The sequence below is a fragment of the Apostichopus japonicus genome, chromosome 9 (assembly GCF_037975245.1).
Source record: "Apostichopus japonicus isolate 1M-3 chromosome 9, ASM3797524v1, whole genome shotgun sequence".
Classification (NCBI taxonomy): domain Eukaryota; kingdom Metazoa; phylum Echinodermata; class Holothuroidea; order Aspidochirotida; family Stichopodidae; genus Apostichopus; species Apostichopus japonicus.
Window position 1 is genome coordinate 31,534,418 of NC_092569.1, and position 17,004 is coordinate 31,551,421.

At 40.2% G+C, this 17,004-nt stretch overlaps 1 protein-coding gene across 3 annotated transcripts in view; it reads left to right on the forward strand.

The window, feature by feature from the left end:
- Nucleotides 1–3,450: 3,450 nt before the first annotated feature.
- Nucleotides 3,451–17,004, forward strand: part of LOC139973432 (ATPase family AAA domain-containing protein 2-like) — a 29,195-nt gene continuing 15,641 nt past the window's right edge. The window contains exons 1-11 of one of the 3 annotated variants that reach the window (XM_071980110.1): nucleotides 3,451–3,618; nucleotides 5,325–5,455; nucleotides 6,134–6,435; nucleotides 7,736–7,947; nucleotides 8,790–8,955; nucleotides 10,177–10,278; nucleotides 10,459–10,585; nucleotides 10,856–10,966; nucleotides 13,871–13,982; nucleotides 15,354–15,501; nucleotides 16,179–16,321. In XM_071980110.1, coding sequence (XP_071836211.1) covers nucleotides 3,529–3,618; nucleotides 5,325–5,455; nucleotides 6,134–6,435; nucleotides 7,736–7,947; nucleotides 8,790–8,955; nucleotides 10,177–10,278; nucleotides 10,459–10,585; nucleotides 10,856–10,966; nucleotides 13,871–13,982; nucleotides 15,354–15,501; nucleotides 16,179–16,321 — 1,644 coding nt within the window. In that variant the 5' untranslated portion in view covers nucleotides 3,451–3,528. Of the gene's footprint in view, nucleotides 3,619–3,762; nucleotides 3,922–5,324; nucleotides 5,456–6,133; nucleotides 6,436–7,735; nucleotides 7,948–8,789; nucleotides 8,956–10,176; nucleotides 10,279–10,458; nucleotides 10,586–10,855; nucleotides 10,967–13,870; nucleotides 13,983–15,353; nucleotides 15,502–16,178; nucleotides 16,322–17,004 lie in introns of those variants that run through there. The other 2 variants (XM_071980111.1, XM_071980112.1) reach the window with 2 other exon arrangements.

Consider the following 17,004-nt stretch of genomic DNA (forward strand, 5'->3'; position numbering starts at 1 on the left):
AAAAATAGGAGAGGCTGTTGTTAATTATCTTATGGGCATCCGTAGAATCAGTAGTCGAACAAATCACTATTGGCTAAACTGCCATGAGATCGCTAGTTGTATATGTCACTGCAGACATTGGAATGAACGATATCATTTTTTAATCACCGGTCTTATATCTTTGCTTCCCGTTGATGAAATTTTCCGTCGTATTTCGCAGTTGTCGAGATTTAGTGCCAAATAAAGACTTCAGGTTTGGATGTCGTACGTTGGGGAAATGACCAGGCGTCGTTTACGAAAATTAACTGTCGCCCAGTTAGATTGTTATCAATGAACAATCTCAGTACAATTTAACCAGAATAAAAGAAGCACTGAGGAGTTCATTCCCCACCACTCCACCCCCACCCCCACGCAGTGAAAGTGTTAACAAAAGAGGTCTAGGTCAACATTATATAGATATGTAACATGTATATGAGGTAACAATTGCACTGTTATATATTTTAACATCTTTTTCAAACGTTGCAAAACATAGTACTATTTCGCATCTGATTTCTCTTCTTCAAATATTCTCAGAGAGAAGGGGAGCCGCTTGCCTATAGATGACATAACATATCAGCTACCTTACAGCACAAAGCGATGGTTGCACCCTTAAATGTATACAATAGTGCGGGTAAATTTTTAACAAACTTCAGCTTTTGGAGCGAGAAGAAATATTGGCCCGTTTCGTATTTAGGTTTATGCATATAGACCATAGCACTTGTTGTGTGAATCTGCTGGAAAGTGATATTAGTTTCTTCAAAAAACGACTATCTGTTATATATCTATTATAGCAAACGGAAGAAATTTACCATCTTTTTCACAGAAAATATATTATATCGTACTGGTATTGATTGGTTTTACCAGGCTATAGTATAGCCTTCTAAGAGATCAGCTCAAGATTCGATCAGAATTCAAAAGGAAAAACCAATTTTGTTTGTCCAATTGAAGAAGGGATGCACGTTGTCTACTGTCCATCATATCAGGAAAGACGTGCACACACATGCATGTAGTTTAATGCTGGTATTAGCCGACCAACGTGTATGTCCGAAGCAGTGCATTTCTATATGCTATACTACTTGAAGAGTTGGGGTGGGGTGCACATGGGGTTAAGTTGTGGTGGATGTGATGTTATGGCATGCTATTTGGTTTCTGTGAAGAATGTGATGTGAGTATAGTGATGTACAGGCCTATAACTATATAGTTGTGAATAGTTGATTGAAAATTGTCATACTTTGTTCCTATACTTATGTAGGCCTATACCCCCCCCCCCCCCTTTCTGGTCAACATGTACTTCTCTTTGAAATGACTCTAACCAAGCGACGGGCTGCATTCTGCAGCGGTTATAGAGAGTCCCTATGTATAACATGATTCTGTAGTGAATTTAGGATTTGCACAGAAAATTGAGCGCGATTCAATAAATGTGACGTAACTTACATAATAGAGGGCAGCACACTTGTCCAGTGATCCTCGGTCAACATATAATGTTGTAGTTGATTTCCCAACACAAAGGACGAGGGCTACCAAACACGTACAATTGTGTACTACCACGCTCTCTACCCAATATACCCACCCAATCCAATCCCTTTACCTCATCACGTGACACTTATGCCTGGCCTCTCTCGACAGCCTAATTTGATCATTCGCGCGGTAGGGCAATAGTTATCGAGGGTTTATCCGTTGTTCCGGTCTGGATGTCAGCTAGCCCAAATCCCACCTCCCTCAGGTGTGTAGCCAATGTACGTCATCCGTAAAAATAACGCAATCGCGAGTGTGCGTAATTCTGACGCACCTAAATGTGATAGTTGTATCTTACCAATCATCTTTGCTCTGAATCGTATTCTCATTATCACTGAACGGTGAATACACTATTTAGGCGTTGTTCTCTGTGTGTTTCAGAGCCTGCATCGGTAGTCTGAAGCCACAACCCATTCACCTCCTGGGTTCGACTGTGGCAAAGGGCAGGATATTAGTTATTAATGTTGGGGCAAGAGGCGCAAAACACCCCCCCCCCCCCCTCCTCCGTTTACTATTTTTAGATTGTAAGTTATCTTCAATGCTGAAACGCGTGAGTGGCGTGCGCAAGGGAGGGGCCGGGATGTAACCCCTACCATCGTCAGTCGAGGAAACCTTTCCGTCCGGAGATTGTTTACCTTTCAGTCTTGGAGAAATTAGACTAGTTTCCTGGCCAACGATGTCCAGTTTGGGGTGTATATGCACAGGCGTTTGAACCTGATAAAATGCAAGAATAGGCTCCTACGCCGGTTTGCTAGCACAAACTTGCGATCATATTAAGCTATATATTGAGCTCAATTGTAGTCTTAAAATCACAGGAATCAGGATTCTATAAAGGAGAGGTGTGACCCGGGGGGTCGTTGAATCCGACTCCCATACTGGGAGGGGGTCGGGGGTTCAGTCCCCCCCCCAAAAAAATATATATATATAGACGTGAGATATTTAGAGTATAATTTCCTATAGGCCTATATATAGCTGGGTCCAAACGAAAGCTAATATAAAACATACGTTTGAACTTTGGGGCGGAAGTTTAAAGGTGTGGGCGTAGTCCCTCCCCTCCCCAGCATCCCCACACAACTTATTCACACGTCCTGGTCACGGGGGAGTGGTCTAATTTTCCACCGACTTCTTGTATGAAAAATAGGAAAACTATCCTGACTGAACCTAGTTTCCTCCGACTGACGAAGGAGGTCAAGGATCATATACCCCACCCCCCCCCTCCCCCGTCTCCCTATATACGAACGCCACCGACATACTCTACGTGGTTAGTAATGCCGTTTACTGTTCAAGAAAGGAACAGAGGTAAGTGTTCATTAATTTTATTTTTTTAAGTTGAAAACAAAATGTTTCTTTGCTCTAATGTGTGAAGAACGCTGTACTCTTGCCTGGAACTTTTTCTTTTAAATCTCACTTGATGATGTCATAGTATAGCGAGATGGGTATTGGTAAACAAAATTACAGCAATCGATACGTCTAGATTCACATACATTGCTAACACTAATTTAACTGCCAAAATGCTCAGAATTGAGATCGCAAATTACGCTTTCGCGAACTTAACGTCAAGATATGTCATAACAGTTAATCATGGGTGTGTTTCCAGCTTTTTAAACATGAAAATCATTGTTTGAACTTTGAGAGTCACATAAGAATGTATGATGAGATGTTCCCGCGATTGAAAATACGAATTTCCCGCCACACTGCCCTTTCACAAATTATGTTAATAATAAAGTGAATGCGCATTACGACTGAACTCATTTATTCACAAAGAAGGGTTTTAAGCTTCAAAAAAGATCAAATCTTGTAAGCATATCAAGTTCAAGTGATACTTCGAAAGCTTCAGTTCGAATATACTCTACTCTGTAGAAATATTGCGAGTTACTTTCGTCCTTCTTTCTTACGACTGAATATAGCGGTACTCAGATTATCATTGTTAGCTAGCGGTATCTCCGGTATGTGAGAACAGGCAGACGAAAAATCCGACCTTGAATACCTTCGAAAATGGTCCGAACAAGATTAAGCGAAGGCCACGAAGGTACATCAGATGCATTCCTACCAGTTCGAACTAGAAACTCAAGAAGCGGATCCGAGGTACATTTTTCATTTCTCTATTTCTTAATGATTCTCATGAACCTCCGTTGAAGGAGCTTTGTTCCTAGAGCTATTGTGTTATGCAATCAGATCGTAGCATGTACGAACTACATTGAAACGTCTCAGACATCGACAATACATATTACCGTATAGTCTGTTAACAATGACATGGCACAGTACAAAACAGCAGCCTTATCATACACACTGTTACTAGCCTATGCCTACACGAATGGAAATCTATGGCTATGATATACAACTACTAGGATCAGGAAGGCTGTGTTTAGTTGTACTTCAGCGTTTGGTGTAAGTTTAGATTATATTGTTACATCTAACAGTAATTTTATTCTTAAAAGAAAAGAATCATCGACCTAAACGAAATGAGCAAGTACAATATGGATGCTGAATTTGGATTGCCAAAGCCCAAAGTTAGTTTGGTAATTTATAAATTTGTAGCATAAGCTAGTCTAATTTAAGCCTAGTTATGCCTTCTTGTAGTCATGTTTTGTCAGTTTTTGTCACTTTAGTTGTACTCTGCAGTATAACGCTTCATACTTTATGTTGCATTCCTAAATTGTTCCAGGGCCTCGCTTAGGCCTAGTGCTGTTGGTTAAAATTCAGCCATGGCCTTCTCTAGTACCTAGGCCAAGGTGACCAGACGTCCCCGATTTTCGGGGACAGTCCCCGATTACAGTGTGCTGTCCCCGATGAACAAGTGTCCCCGAAAATATCCCCGATTCGTCAAAATGTACAGGAATTTCGAAAATATCCCACATTATTAGTAAAATAATTGTAAAAACAAAATTTAGTCAAGTGTGCTGTCGCAGAATGGAACTAACCAGTATTTCAGGTGGGCCAGTGTAAAGTGGAAACAGTGGAAAGTCAGAACCCATTTCAGTATGTCTTGTGTGGAATTCAGTAATAAGCTCAGTAGCACCAATGAAGTATTGAAGAAAATACACTCTTCAAAGAAGTACACTAAGACCAATTGATCACAAATTTATGACACAAGCAACTCACAAGCTCTCAAAGAACCACGTAAAGTAAGTGAATTTCATCTAAGAAAAAGCTACATTTTGAAAACTTATTTCAAAAGTGCCTCTAAGTATCACCATTTTACATCTAAGCACCTTAGGCACTTGAAAATTTGCCCACCCCCTCCCCCATATCAGTCAAGCAATGAATGTCCCCGATTCCAGTCACAACAATATGGGTCACCTTAACCTAGGCTGCATCACGTTGGTTGTCACTTGGACTTTGTTAGGCCTACAGTGCAACACTAATATTATGGATGACTGATCAGGTTAAAGTTGGAAAATTCCATGCCCATTGCCCATGGTACTTCCCAGTTATTTAGTATGGACATATACTGCATACACAGAAGTAGGCCTGAAGTTTGTGTACACAGATTGTCTTCATTGGTTTTTGATAGATCTTTGGTGAAATAGATGGAGGTATTATAATAACAATTAAGTCATTAAACTGCAAATCACGATGATGGACTCTTGACTATTGACAGCAGGATCTTCCAAAAGTCCAAATAATGGGTGAGGGGGAGGCTAGAAGTATCCTGTTCTGTTGTCCAAGTTTGACCCCAGATTGTTATATTACAGGAGATAATCAGTACAATTTTATATGTGGTGGGGGGTGGGGGGAAGGATCGTTCTTTCTGATGTCCAAGTTTGACCATGCAGATTGTTATTTTACAGGAGGTTATCAGTACAATCCGGGATGGTCATTTCGATGACTCTCCACAGAGTAAAAAACGGATTTTCGATTTGGGTTCAGGCTCATCGGGCAATCTGAGGGACTCTCCTGTTTACTCTACCAGAACAAGAAGGTAAATCTACTTGGTTGAAGACCATATGCAGCTACAAGATATTTATATGTATACAGCAACAATATATAATACATGCAGCTTGAATATGATATATGCAGCTACAATATATATATATGCAGCTATAATATATTGTATAGCTACAATTTGTGTATTATATTTGCAGCAATAATTCAGCATTTTTTAGGGGAAGGCGAAGATGTGATTGATGTTGCTTACTTTAGAAAGCTTCGATATTATGTTCATATATCATGTAATCATATATTTTGATAGTTTTGTTGTAAGGCTGGGAAAGCTTACAAGATGGATTTCCAGTACATGCCAACTAGTAAATGGAACATTATCCACATATATGTACTTGTATGCCAACTTGTAAATGGAACATTATCCATATTTGATTCATTATCAAAATAAATGTTTGTTCTTGTTATTCACTAGTCTGCTTTCAGCTGAATGGGTCACTGGAAATCTCTTAATGGGATGATCTGTGAAGATTCAGTAAGATGATGTCAGATTGGACAGATTAGTTAATTTGATTATCTAAGAACAAAATGAATTTGGAGTTTTTACTTTTACAGACTACCAAACCTTTTTACAATAAAATGTCTTTTTGTGGAAAGTGGTCAAGTGTTTAGACTTGTATAAACCGGATAAAGGACTCACTGTTTGTTTCAATTTTAGGCAAAGTAAGTTTACCGTGTCAGAGGATTCTGAAACCCCCAAGAGAAGAGGACAGGCTTCCAGTCCAAGAAGCACTAGAAGGGGTATGTCACGTCAAACGAGGAGGAGCGTCGTCCTGGACGACACACCAGCTGGTGACTACGAAGATGAATCAAAGAACAGAGAGCATCTCCGACGCAGCGGGCCATCTGTTTACGGAAGACGTCAAATGAACAGCCATGAAAGTAGTCCCAAGACTGAACCCAGGAGGAGTAATCGCAGAAGGAAACCGATTTACGCCACGATGAATCAGCGCCTTTTAGGTGAGTAGTAGTACACTAACCTGTAATATCTAAGTAAAAGCTGTGGGTTAAACAGTTTTAAATCCTCTGTCAGCTCATTAGGTAGACTGTAAATATATATATATATATATACAGTATATGTATACCTATACTGTAATTTACAGCATGTGAGGCATGAAACTCGAGTTACAACATGCTGTACATTACAGTATAGGTATACTATATTATATTATTTGCTCTACATCTACGTATTGAGCACTCTTGCAGCAGGAAGTGAACAATTGAATCTTTACATATATTACAAGGAATTGCAAACTCTGTTATGATCGCAAATGTCAGATTTTTATACATCAGTTGTGATCGGGGACAGTACATCAGTTGTGATCGGGGACAGTACATCAGTTGCGATTGGGGACAGTACATCAGCTGTGATTGGGGACAGTACATCAGCTGTGATCGGGGACGGTACATCATTTGTGATCGGGGACGGTACATCATTTGTGATCGGGGACGGTACATCAGTTGTGATCGGGGACGGTACATCAGTTGTGATCGGGGACGGTACATCAGTTGTGATCGGGGACGGTACATCAGTTGTGATCGGGGACGGTACATCAGTTGTGATCGGGGACGGTACATCAGTTGTGATCGGGGACGGTACATCAGTTGTGATCGGGGACGGTACATCAGTTGTGATCGGGGACGGTACATCAGTTGTGATCGGGGACGGTACATCAGTTGTGATCGGGGACGGTACATCAGTTGTGATCGGGGACGGTACATCAGTTGTGATCGGGGACGGTACATCAGTTGTGATCGGGGACGGTACATCAGTTGTGATCGGGGACGGTACATCAGTTGTGATCGGGGACGGTACATCAGTTGTGATCGGGGACGGTACATCAGTTGTGATCGGGGACGGTACATCAGTTGTGATTGCTAGTCATCACGTCTTGCATATTTTCAGTGGAATGGTTTATCTGGCATTAATTCATCGCAGAGTGCTATGCATAATGGGCACATTGCTATACAATTGAGAAGATGCATCATTTGACAAATATGCTCTCCAGTGACTCATGGGCTAGTCAAATCCCAAAAGTAGCAAGACTATAGCTGCAAACATTTCACAGTATGATGAAAGGAGTGTACTTTGGCAAACTAAGTTGTAAACTGATGTTTTAGTCAATGACCAATCTGAATTTGCCTATTTTGTACACGGTACTAGCATTTTGCTTTTTTCTGTTACCTGATAAATGATTCTGGGCTGATTAGGCCACAGTTTTTATGCGAAAATCACCTAATTTCAATGCCCCAACCTCAGGAAACCTTCAACTATCCGCAGGTGTCGATCTGTATGCTTGGACGTCTCCCAAACGAACCAAGTCACCAGAGAGAAAAAATCCTTCAGAAGAAGACAACGAAGGGAAAGATGCAGCTGAAGAAGAGGCAGAAAATGATGAACATGAGGAGGAGGAGGATGAGGAGGAGGAAGAGGATGAGGAGAGGAGAAATGACCAAGAGGAGATTGAGGAGGTATGGATGGCTCATTTCATTTATGAGGAATCAAACTTTGTTTGGTGTCTCTGTAAAATTGTAAAACAGAATCATTGAGCCAAATACATTGAATTATATCATTTTTACTTTTATTGTTATTTTTATTTTTATTTTTATTTTTATTGTTATATTTATTTTTATATTTATTTTTATTTTTATTATTTTTATTTTTATTATTTTTATTTTGAAATTATATCACCACAGTGAAACCTTTCATAAAGATGACAATAGCAAAGATATTCTTATTTGGAGATTTTGGAGAACTGCTGATCATGTATATATTAATCAGCAGGTACTGTACTGTACATCACATGCAAACATTGTGTGATAGGTCCAAAGCAAGTATCGTCATAGTAACAGCAGGAAAACTGCTTCAGAGTTGATGTACTGAAACTTTAAATATGGAGAACATTGACTGCTAGGCAGAGACTCCAAAGAATATCACAAGTCAAGGACAAAGCAATATTTCGATGGAAAAGTAAAGGCATTTGCAGCATATCTGCTGTGATGTCACAACAGACTACCAAGAATGATTTACTGTACAGGTACTTCCATAAATGAAAAAATGTTTATCTTGTAATAGAAAGTGTACATTAACATATCTAGATTTTAAGCAAAGAGAAATTTATACCGAGATGAGATTTTTCAACTTAAAATGTCGAGTATTTCCTTTCCATCGTCTGTCCACCCTCATCAACGGTTGCCTACTTCCAATGCTGGGAGTGTCTGTTGACTCCAAACATATAACTCAAGCAAAGTTACTTTTTCTGCGAGTTTGTCACATTCTAAACTGCCTTTTTCTTTCCCTTCTTGACTTCCAGTTGGAGCGGTTAGATATGTACTCCAGGGTGAAGCAGCGACACATCAAAGCAAGGAAGATGAGGGAACAACAGGAGAGGACACAGAGAGAGGAGGAAGAGAGACAGCTGAAAAAACAGGAAGGAGAAAGTGACGAAGAAGAGACATCGGATGAAGATTCAGATGAAGGTATTGTTAAAACGTTTTGGTGCAGCATCTGTTGTGTGGAAGCTTGACGGCTAAAGTTCAGTGGCTTGCACAGGATTTCAAAGATGGTGGGGGAGGCGGGCGCAAAATTCAGAATCGACCCCCAACTGATTAAGGTATGGGCCTTTTGAACCATTATAGAAGGGTCAGAGGCCACTCAAAGGTTTTCATAAAGAACAGGGAGCTGGCCTGGGGTCAGGTCGGGAGGGGGTTCTGGGGGTCATGCCCAGAAAATAAAATTAAAGTTTTACATGTTAGGTTATGCATTCTGGGGCACATTTAGACTATAAATGAAAACTTTTGGTGCAGCATTTGTTATGTGGAAGCTTGACGGCTAAGGTTCAGTGGCTTACACAGGATTTCAAAGATGGCAGGGGGGGGGGGAATTCAGAATTTACCCGACTGATTTAGGTATGGGCCTGAACCTTTATAGAAATAGTGCCAGAGGGGACTGAAAGGTTTGCACAAAGAACAGGGTGCTGGCCTGGGGTCAGTGAAACTGAATCCCATGTCGGGAGGGGGTTCTGGGAGTCATCCCCAGAAAATAAAATTTTAGTGTACATGTCAAATGCTGCGTTTTGGGGCACATTTAGACTCTAAAGTAGGTCTGTAGTAGCTCTATAAACAAGATGTGCTAATTTGTACTTTTATGAGGTTTAAGAAGTGGGGAGGGGGCGGGGGTTGTACACCCTTAGAAACGGTCTTAATCTACCCCGGCTGAATGCAAGGAAATGACGGCCATTTCCCCGACAGATGATTGGAGATAGGTCATGCTCCCTCCCCCCTACCTGTGCACACCACTGCTAAGGTTAAATATAATCCGAATCAAGTTCGGCACAAGTGGTACCTTTAAAGGTTGGGTAATGTATTTCCTGGGTGAACTATGGGGTAGTATGATATTCAGTGATACCTTATGTGAAACATGTTACCTAGACACACTGTGATAAGGTATTTAGTCGCATGTACCTTGAAACTAATTGTGCCTTATTACACCACATGGGTGAGGTATTCCAATCTTCTTGAGGTATGTGGTTATATCTTTTAGTAATGGTGACATTGATAATCACAGTGAAATCCATCTACCACTCTTACAGTCTTAATGTTTACTGATTGTTGGTAATAATGTATTATTTTCAATAGACTGAAAGCCCTATTTTCTTTTTTAATCTTAACATTAAATTTTGTTTGTCATTATTCCATCAGAAGACTCATCTGATGAGGAAAGCGAAGGAGAAACGAGAGGCAAGAACTACCACCTCAGGAAACACCGAGCTCCTACTAAGCGGTTTGAGGTACCAGTGGAGGGTAAGCAATACACAGGGTTAAAATATTTATACTTCGGGGGATGTTAACAGGGGGGGGGTTTATTATTAATCAATAAATGTGGTTTGGCTTTATCGTATTTTCAGAGATATCATTTTTTTCCAGTTATTATTAGCTTTGCCAGCTGTATCAATTCTTCATTCACATTTCATCTTCACCTAGTGCGCATGCCGAGACGTCAAAAATCTGAGTTGGAGGATGTCTTTGGGACCACCAATTCCCCCATCAGGAGACGGTATCCTAAATCCAGGAAACACCTCACCCCTATCCGTAGTCCGAGATTCAAGAGGTAAGACGCTGAATCATCTGGTCAGCAGTTGTTGTAGGATAGTGTACGCTAACGAAGAATATTTAGGAGAAGCCCTGGTCTTGGCCAAGGGTCACCTGTTAATCATAGACACATTCATCCAGTGTCCTTTATCCTCTAGTCTGTTAACTGTTACTTTATTTCACAAGTGCTTTGTGGTATCTTTGGCGGAAGGTACTTGACCATATAATTAATTGTGTTAATTGTGTTAATTAATTAAATGTGTTAATTGTGAGTTTTGGTCTTTTCCAGACGAAAGCATCATGCCACACACCACAGTTCATCGACCAGCTCAGAAGGGTCCGACGATGAAAGGAGATTTGAGAGGCGTAAATCCAAGAGTATGGCCAAGGCCAGGATGAGGTAAGATGCAGTATATATATGACTCTACCATACATGGGGAGATGGAGGAGGGGTTATATGGGGGATAGAGGGAGGGCAACCAAGTTTGATATGCGGATGGAGGGAGGGCAAACCAAGGTTGATATGGGTATAGAGGGAGGGCAACCAAGTTTGATATGGGTATAGAGGCAACCAAGATTCAGTATATATTCCTCTACCATACATGGGGAGATAGAGGAGGAGGATATGGAGATAGAGGAGGGGGATATGGAGATAGAGGATGGGGATATGGGTAAAGAGGGAGGGCAACCAAGTTTGATATGGGGATAGAGGGAGGGCAACCAAGTTTGATATGGTGATGGAGGGAGGGCAACCAAGTTTAATATGGTGATGGAGGGAGGGCAACAAAGTTTGATATGGCAATGGATGGAGGGCAACCAAGTTTGATCTGGGGATAGAGAGAGGGCAACCAAGTTTGATATGGGTATAGAGGGAAGGCGACCAAGTTTGGTATGGGTAAAGAGGGAGGGCAACCAAGTCTGTTAGTGCTGAACATAAATAGATTCAACTTTTTAGCTCATACCAGCATGCTGGTGTGAGCTATTGTTACAGTGCGGCGTCTATCACTCTATCATTCTATCACTCTATCACTCTATCCGTCAACAATTGGTAAAACCGCTCCCGCTCGCAAAGTGTTTGATGGAATTTCATGAAACTTGGACACAAGGACCATTGGGTATAGGGCCATCAGAGATGGTCCAAAATTTGGGGTCAAAGGTCATCTGTGGGCCGTAATGGGCCATTTTGTGGAAATACGCAAAATGCTTCTTCTCCTACAGATTCCATGGTACAATGTTGAGGGTTTGTCACGATAGTACTATGGTAGTTTTACCTTCAGGGTGTTCATGAATTTGAGATCAAAGATCAACTAGGGGTCTTTTGTGGCCCGGGCCGCGGCCTTATATTTTCAAATTGCTCCTGTTCGTACAGTGTATGGCCAATTATAATGAAACTTGGTCACAATGTTCCTCGGGATGAGAGTTACGAGGGGTGTTCGGAAAATTGAGGTCAAAGGTCATTTAGGGGGTCATCGGGGGTCATTCTTTGTAATATTTTCAAATATCTCTATCTCCTCAAGATTTTGATGGATCATATTCAAAGTTGAACTGATGATTGTTGGATTGTGTATGAATAAGGTGATGCCTAAAAATTTTTGGTCAAAAGTTAATTAATTACAATTAATCCCCATTGTTTAAAAAAATCTGAGCCTTCACTTTTTGCCAAAGCTCCTTTAATTTGTCTCCCAGTATCTGCAGTGTTTGTTTACATTTGTGGTTAAGCTCTGCACAGGCTGTTAGTGGAATTAAAGCAGGACTGGGAGTTGTTATTAGCTGTTGAACTGTAAGCATGAGAGCCCTATAGCCAATCAGCACTTGCCGATTCTTAGAAGTCTTTGAGCCTGAGGTATGTAGGCAGCTTGTGAAGTTATGACTTGTAGGGAGTGCTTGTTATGTCTGCTAAGGTAGAGGGGAGAAAGTTTAATAGGGTAGGTCAGTGGTATTGTTTGAGAGAGTGGGTAAAATAGGATTTAAAGGGGAAAATAGGAATTATAGCCAGTGGTGTGGCCTGGATTCTGCTAACGGAGGGGGGGGGGTATCCCTCACGGGCCCCAAATTGGTTTTGTGGGCCCTACATTTTTCAGCTCGAAAAGGTATGAGCTTCTGCACCATTGGTGCTCTAGTTTATGTTTGCTGAGAGGAACATGGAAAAGAGATGGGAGAAGGGGGCCAGGGGGAGGGGAAGAGAGAATTGGCAAGGACCAACAATTAAACAGGTCATTGGTACCATATTCATTTTTTTCAACTAATTCTGGTGACAGAACTGAATTTTTTAAACACAAGTTCAGCTGTTTCTACATCAATATGCAAACCCCCACAGATTACAAGCCCATATATCACAAGCCCACATGAAGCTAGCTTGTTTGTTTTCAATATTTGATAAAACTATATTTCAGGCATGAGAATCTTCCGCGGAAACGCGGATTTCAGATTATTTTTTTTTTCATTTTCGCGTTTTTTCTCGTAATTCGCGTTTTTTATTATTATTTTTTTTTATTTTTTTTTTTTTTGATTTTGTTGATTTTTTTTTTTTTTTTTTTGCCAAACATGCTGGATTGTGAAGGGAAGGAACACCGAATTTGACCAGTGGTGGAATCAAGTAGCACAAAGCAAGCAAAAAAGCCTTTTTTTGGTTCAAAAAAGCTAATGGATAAATTATACAAGCAGAAATTCCACACTTTTTTGGCGAGTTACGTGATGTGATAGATTCCATCTAGAGTCCACCATTTTGCATTTAAGCCCTCCTTGCCTGACAAAAAAATTCTAAAGGGGAGGGGGACACCCCCTCCTCTTAAACCCCTCCCCTAGGACGGCGATCCATAAATTTCAGATTCTTTTTCCCCGGCTCAGTCTCATCCCTGATATTTAAAGCATGACATTTACATCCTATTGGGATGTCCCACAGACATCTGATGGAAGATGAATGATAATTCTGCCTTTGAAAAAGGTTCCTCCTGGGATCAGAATATCAGGCCCTCATTGCCTGAGTCAGTTTACCTACGTAGATTTTGTGCTGTAGGTAACAAGTCCATTAGGTTTCTTCCCTCTTGTCTGTTTTCCTTTGGGGGGGCAGGGGAGGGGTTTGCCCATACCTTCATGAATATAACCCCCCAAAGGAGAAAACTAAAAAAAAAGAAGTTTCTTCAGAGAGTGCCTACTATTCATATGATGGGGATGAAAGATTTATCACTAAAAATGTTTCACTTTTTGCAAAATTATGAATTTATAGTACACTGATATCTATCTAAAGTACTCTATTTTTGTTTTACCCCCTCCTCCCCCACCCCCTCCCTCCTTTCCCATTCAGATGTCTTCCAATGAACCTGAAAGCAGAAGATGTATCATCAGGCGTGCTCCGGGACAGACAGAAGATTGGATCCAGCTTAGCAGATGTTGACCCTATGAATATTGATACATCGGTGAGTGTCACCGGGGCAACCATCTGGGTCATAGATCAACATTTTTGATAAATAATATACAGGGATGTGCCCAGGATTTCCTGAGTGCCAGGTATACTGATCGCCTGCCTGGGGGAGGGGTCTAAGGGGGAGGTGAAGGTGCTCAGATGCCAAATGCTGGCACTTGTGTTGCTTTTTAAGCACATACACAAGCAAGTACATAAGCAAATACTAGTTTTGCTAACAATTTACATTTTTAAATTTTTTTTGTGTGAAATATATTACGTACCTGGTAAAAGTTATTAGTTTGTTTCAAAGAGATTTTACAAGGGACCGATTGAGAGCCATAAGTAATGTTTCTCGCATGCGTAACTGAGGCATTATTAGTCTGTATGATTTTGGCATAGGCTAGGCCCAATTTATGTTGAATATATTACAGTTGGAATGTCAGGATTTTTGATGAAAATAGTGCTGGGCAGGATTAAGGATTTTTAAGACAGTGCTGGGCGGTAGTATTTAGTGCTGGGCGGGGCACGTCCCTGAATATATCTTTCTTCCTCTAATCCTCAATAAATACTTCCTCTACTAATTAATGTTCATTTACATTAAATATTTTCATAATGTCATGGAAATATGTTGTGGGTTAGAGGTGAGGAAACGTTAAAGACATTACAAGGCTTGTTCAATCCTACACAGGCTGTCCAATTTTTAGTTGATATCAACCTCTATTAGAAATATCTTTTTAAAGAAATATCATTGTTGAAGGTTTGATTTAAGGACAAATCATAAATTCCAGTGGTATAAGTATAAATGTAACCATCTCAATGCATTTCCTTTTTGTATTTGTAAGCCTATCTTGTTGCCAAATCGTACTTAGCCCTTGTTTATTATTAGAATATTGCGGACTTACCCTCATAATTCCGTGGAATTTAAACCGCTCTGCATGTACAATTGTGTGCTAGATAATACAATATTAGTGCATATTCTAAACATTTGGAAACATGATGATATAGATATGTTTCATTTGGGTCTCGTTCCATTCGGGTCACATTTCATTCCTGGCACATTTCATTCCTGGCACATTTCATGCATAGTATTTCTACAGTTAGTTTTCAAGCTCCAATTCAGATCAAAATCTCAGCGGTCCATCTGATAAAAAAATATTCCCAAGTTGAGGCTGAATTCAGTACTCTGTGTTAAAAACAGGACTTTGTTTTATGAAACTAGTTTAACTTTAAGCCAAGTCTTAACTTGCTTGTCCTATTGGAATAATTGTATATATGTCCAATGTAAAAGGTTGCTTTTACATGATTTGCTAGTTGCTAAGTTAATTGTTTTTTCATTAGGAAACAAGCACTGTGTTATATAACTTACCTCTCTACTCCTCCACAGATCACCTTTGAGAGTGTTGGAGGTCTAAATAAACACATCCAGGCCCTTAAAGAGATGGTAGTCTTCCCTCTCCTTTACCCAGAGGTTTTTACAAAGTTCAAGATAAACCCACCAAGAGGTGTTCTTTTCCACGGCCCACCCGGTACAGGTATGTAACATCCATCTACATCTCTCCAAATAATATCTCAATGTTTGACAGGAATTGCCCTAATTGAGTCACTACTCATAATGGAAGACTAAGGATGGTTTAGAATCATCCAACGAGAATATATTATTAATGCAAAAGATGTTGATCGCGCATGTCTACGATATCAGAAAACCAAGAGATTTTGTTGTATGTCTTATACTACCGTTACAGTTTGTGTTTAGGAATTTTGAGCTTGTTGTTAAATAACCAAACAATAGTTCACAAAGGACATGTACTGTTAAAACTAAATTAAACTAGTCCTTGAAAAGTCATACCAGTCAGACTTTTACACACTTTAGACATGATGTCTCTGTACACAGCCTGCTGGCCACATCCAACATGCGAAAGATTTAAACACGCCCATTCGGTAATACAAACTTGACCCCCAATATTGCGCAATTCTGGTATGCAGGCCTTTAAGAGTATAGGCTTAACAATCTTTTTGTCCTACCCTGCTCATTGTTCAATCAACGTATAGAGATTTGGGTCCTCTCTGACCCTTTGCTTCTACAGATATTGTCTCTCTGGCCCTCATGCAAATTTAATTAATGAGAAGCCCTGCTCTGAGTCTTTGGTTGGCAAGACTGCTTTGATTAAATTCATTCTTATATTGCTTTTGTGTTTTTTTATTCTTCAAGGCAAGACATTGGTTGCCAGAGCTTTAGCCAATGAGTGCAAGAACGGTGACAAGAAGGTTGCTTTCTTCATGAGGAAAGGAGCGGACTGTCTCAGTAAATGGGTCGGTGAATCAGAGAGGCAATTGAGGCTATTGTTTGACCAGGTGAGTCACAGTTTCATCTTTCAACCTCTCTTCGTAATTTAATTAACAGCGTCAGGTCTAACTGACGCAGATGTAAAGGAACTTGGGAGTTGAAAGTTCCTTCCTGCTCTAGTGAATTCATTAACTACGATTCCCTTTTGCCAGCTGTTTTTATATTTTTAGTGTTTAAATTCAACAAACTTATTTCCTTCTCCAACAAGCTCAAGCCATTTCTCTAATTATTCACAAAAGACCTTGTAGAGAATATTTTGTTCAACTAACACTGATAAAATTTGCTAAAACTGTGGAATATGTATACCAGCTATTGTGTGTATATCAACTTCTTGGCAGTCACAATGTTTTTCTTATGTATTATATTCATGTTTCCTCTCTACGGTCAGGCCTACACCATGCGGCCCTCCATCATTTGATGAGATAGACATTTATACCAGCTATTGTGTGTATACCAGCTATTGTGTGTATACCAGCTATTGTGTGTATACCAGCTATTGTGTGTATACCAACTATTGTGTGTATACCAGCTTGTTAGCAGTCACAATATTTATTATGTATTATATTCATGTTTCCTCTCTACGGTCAGGCCTACACCATGCGGCCCTCCATCATTTGATGAGATAGACGTTTATACCAGCTATTGTGTGCATACCAGCTATTGTGTGTATACCAGCTATTGTGTGTATACC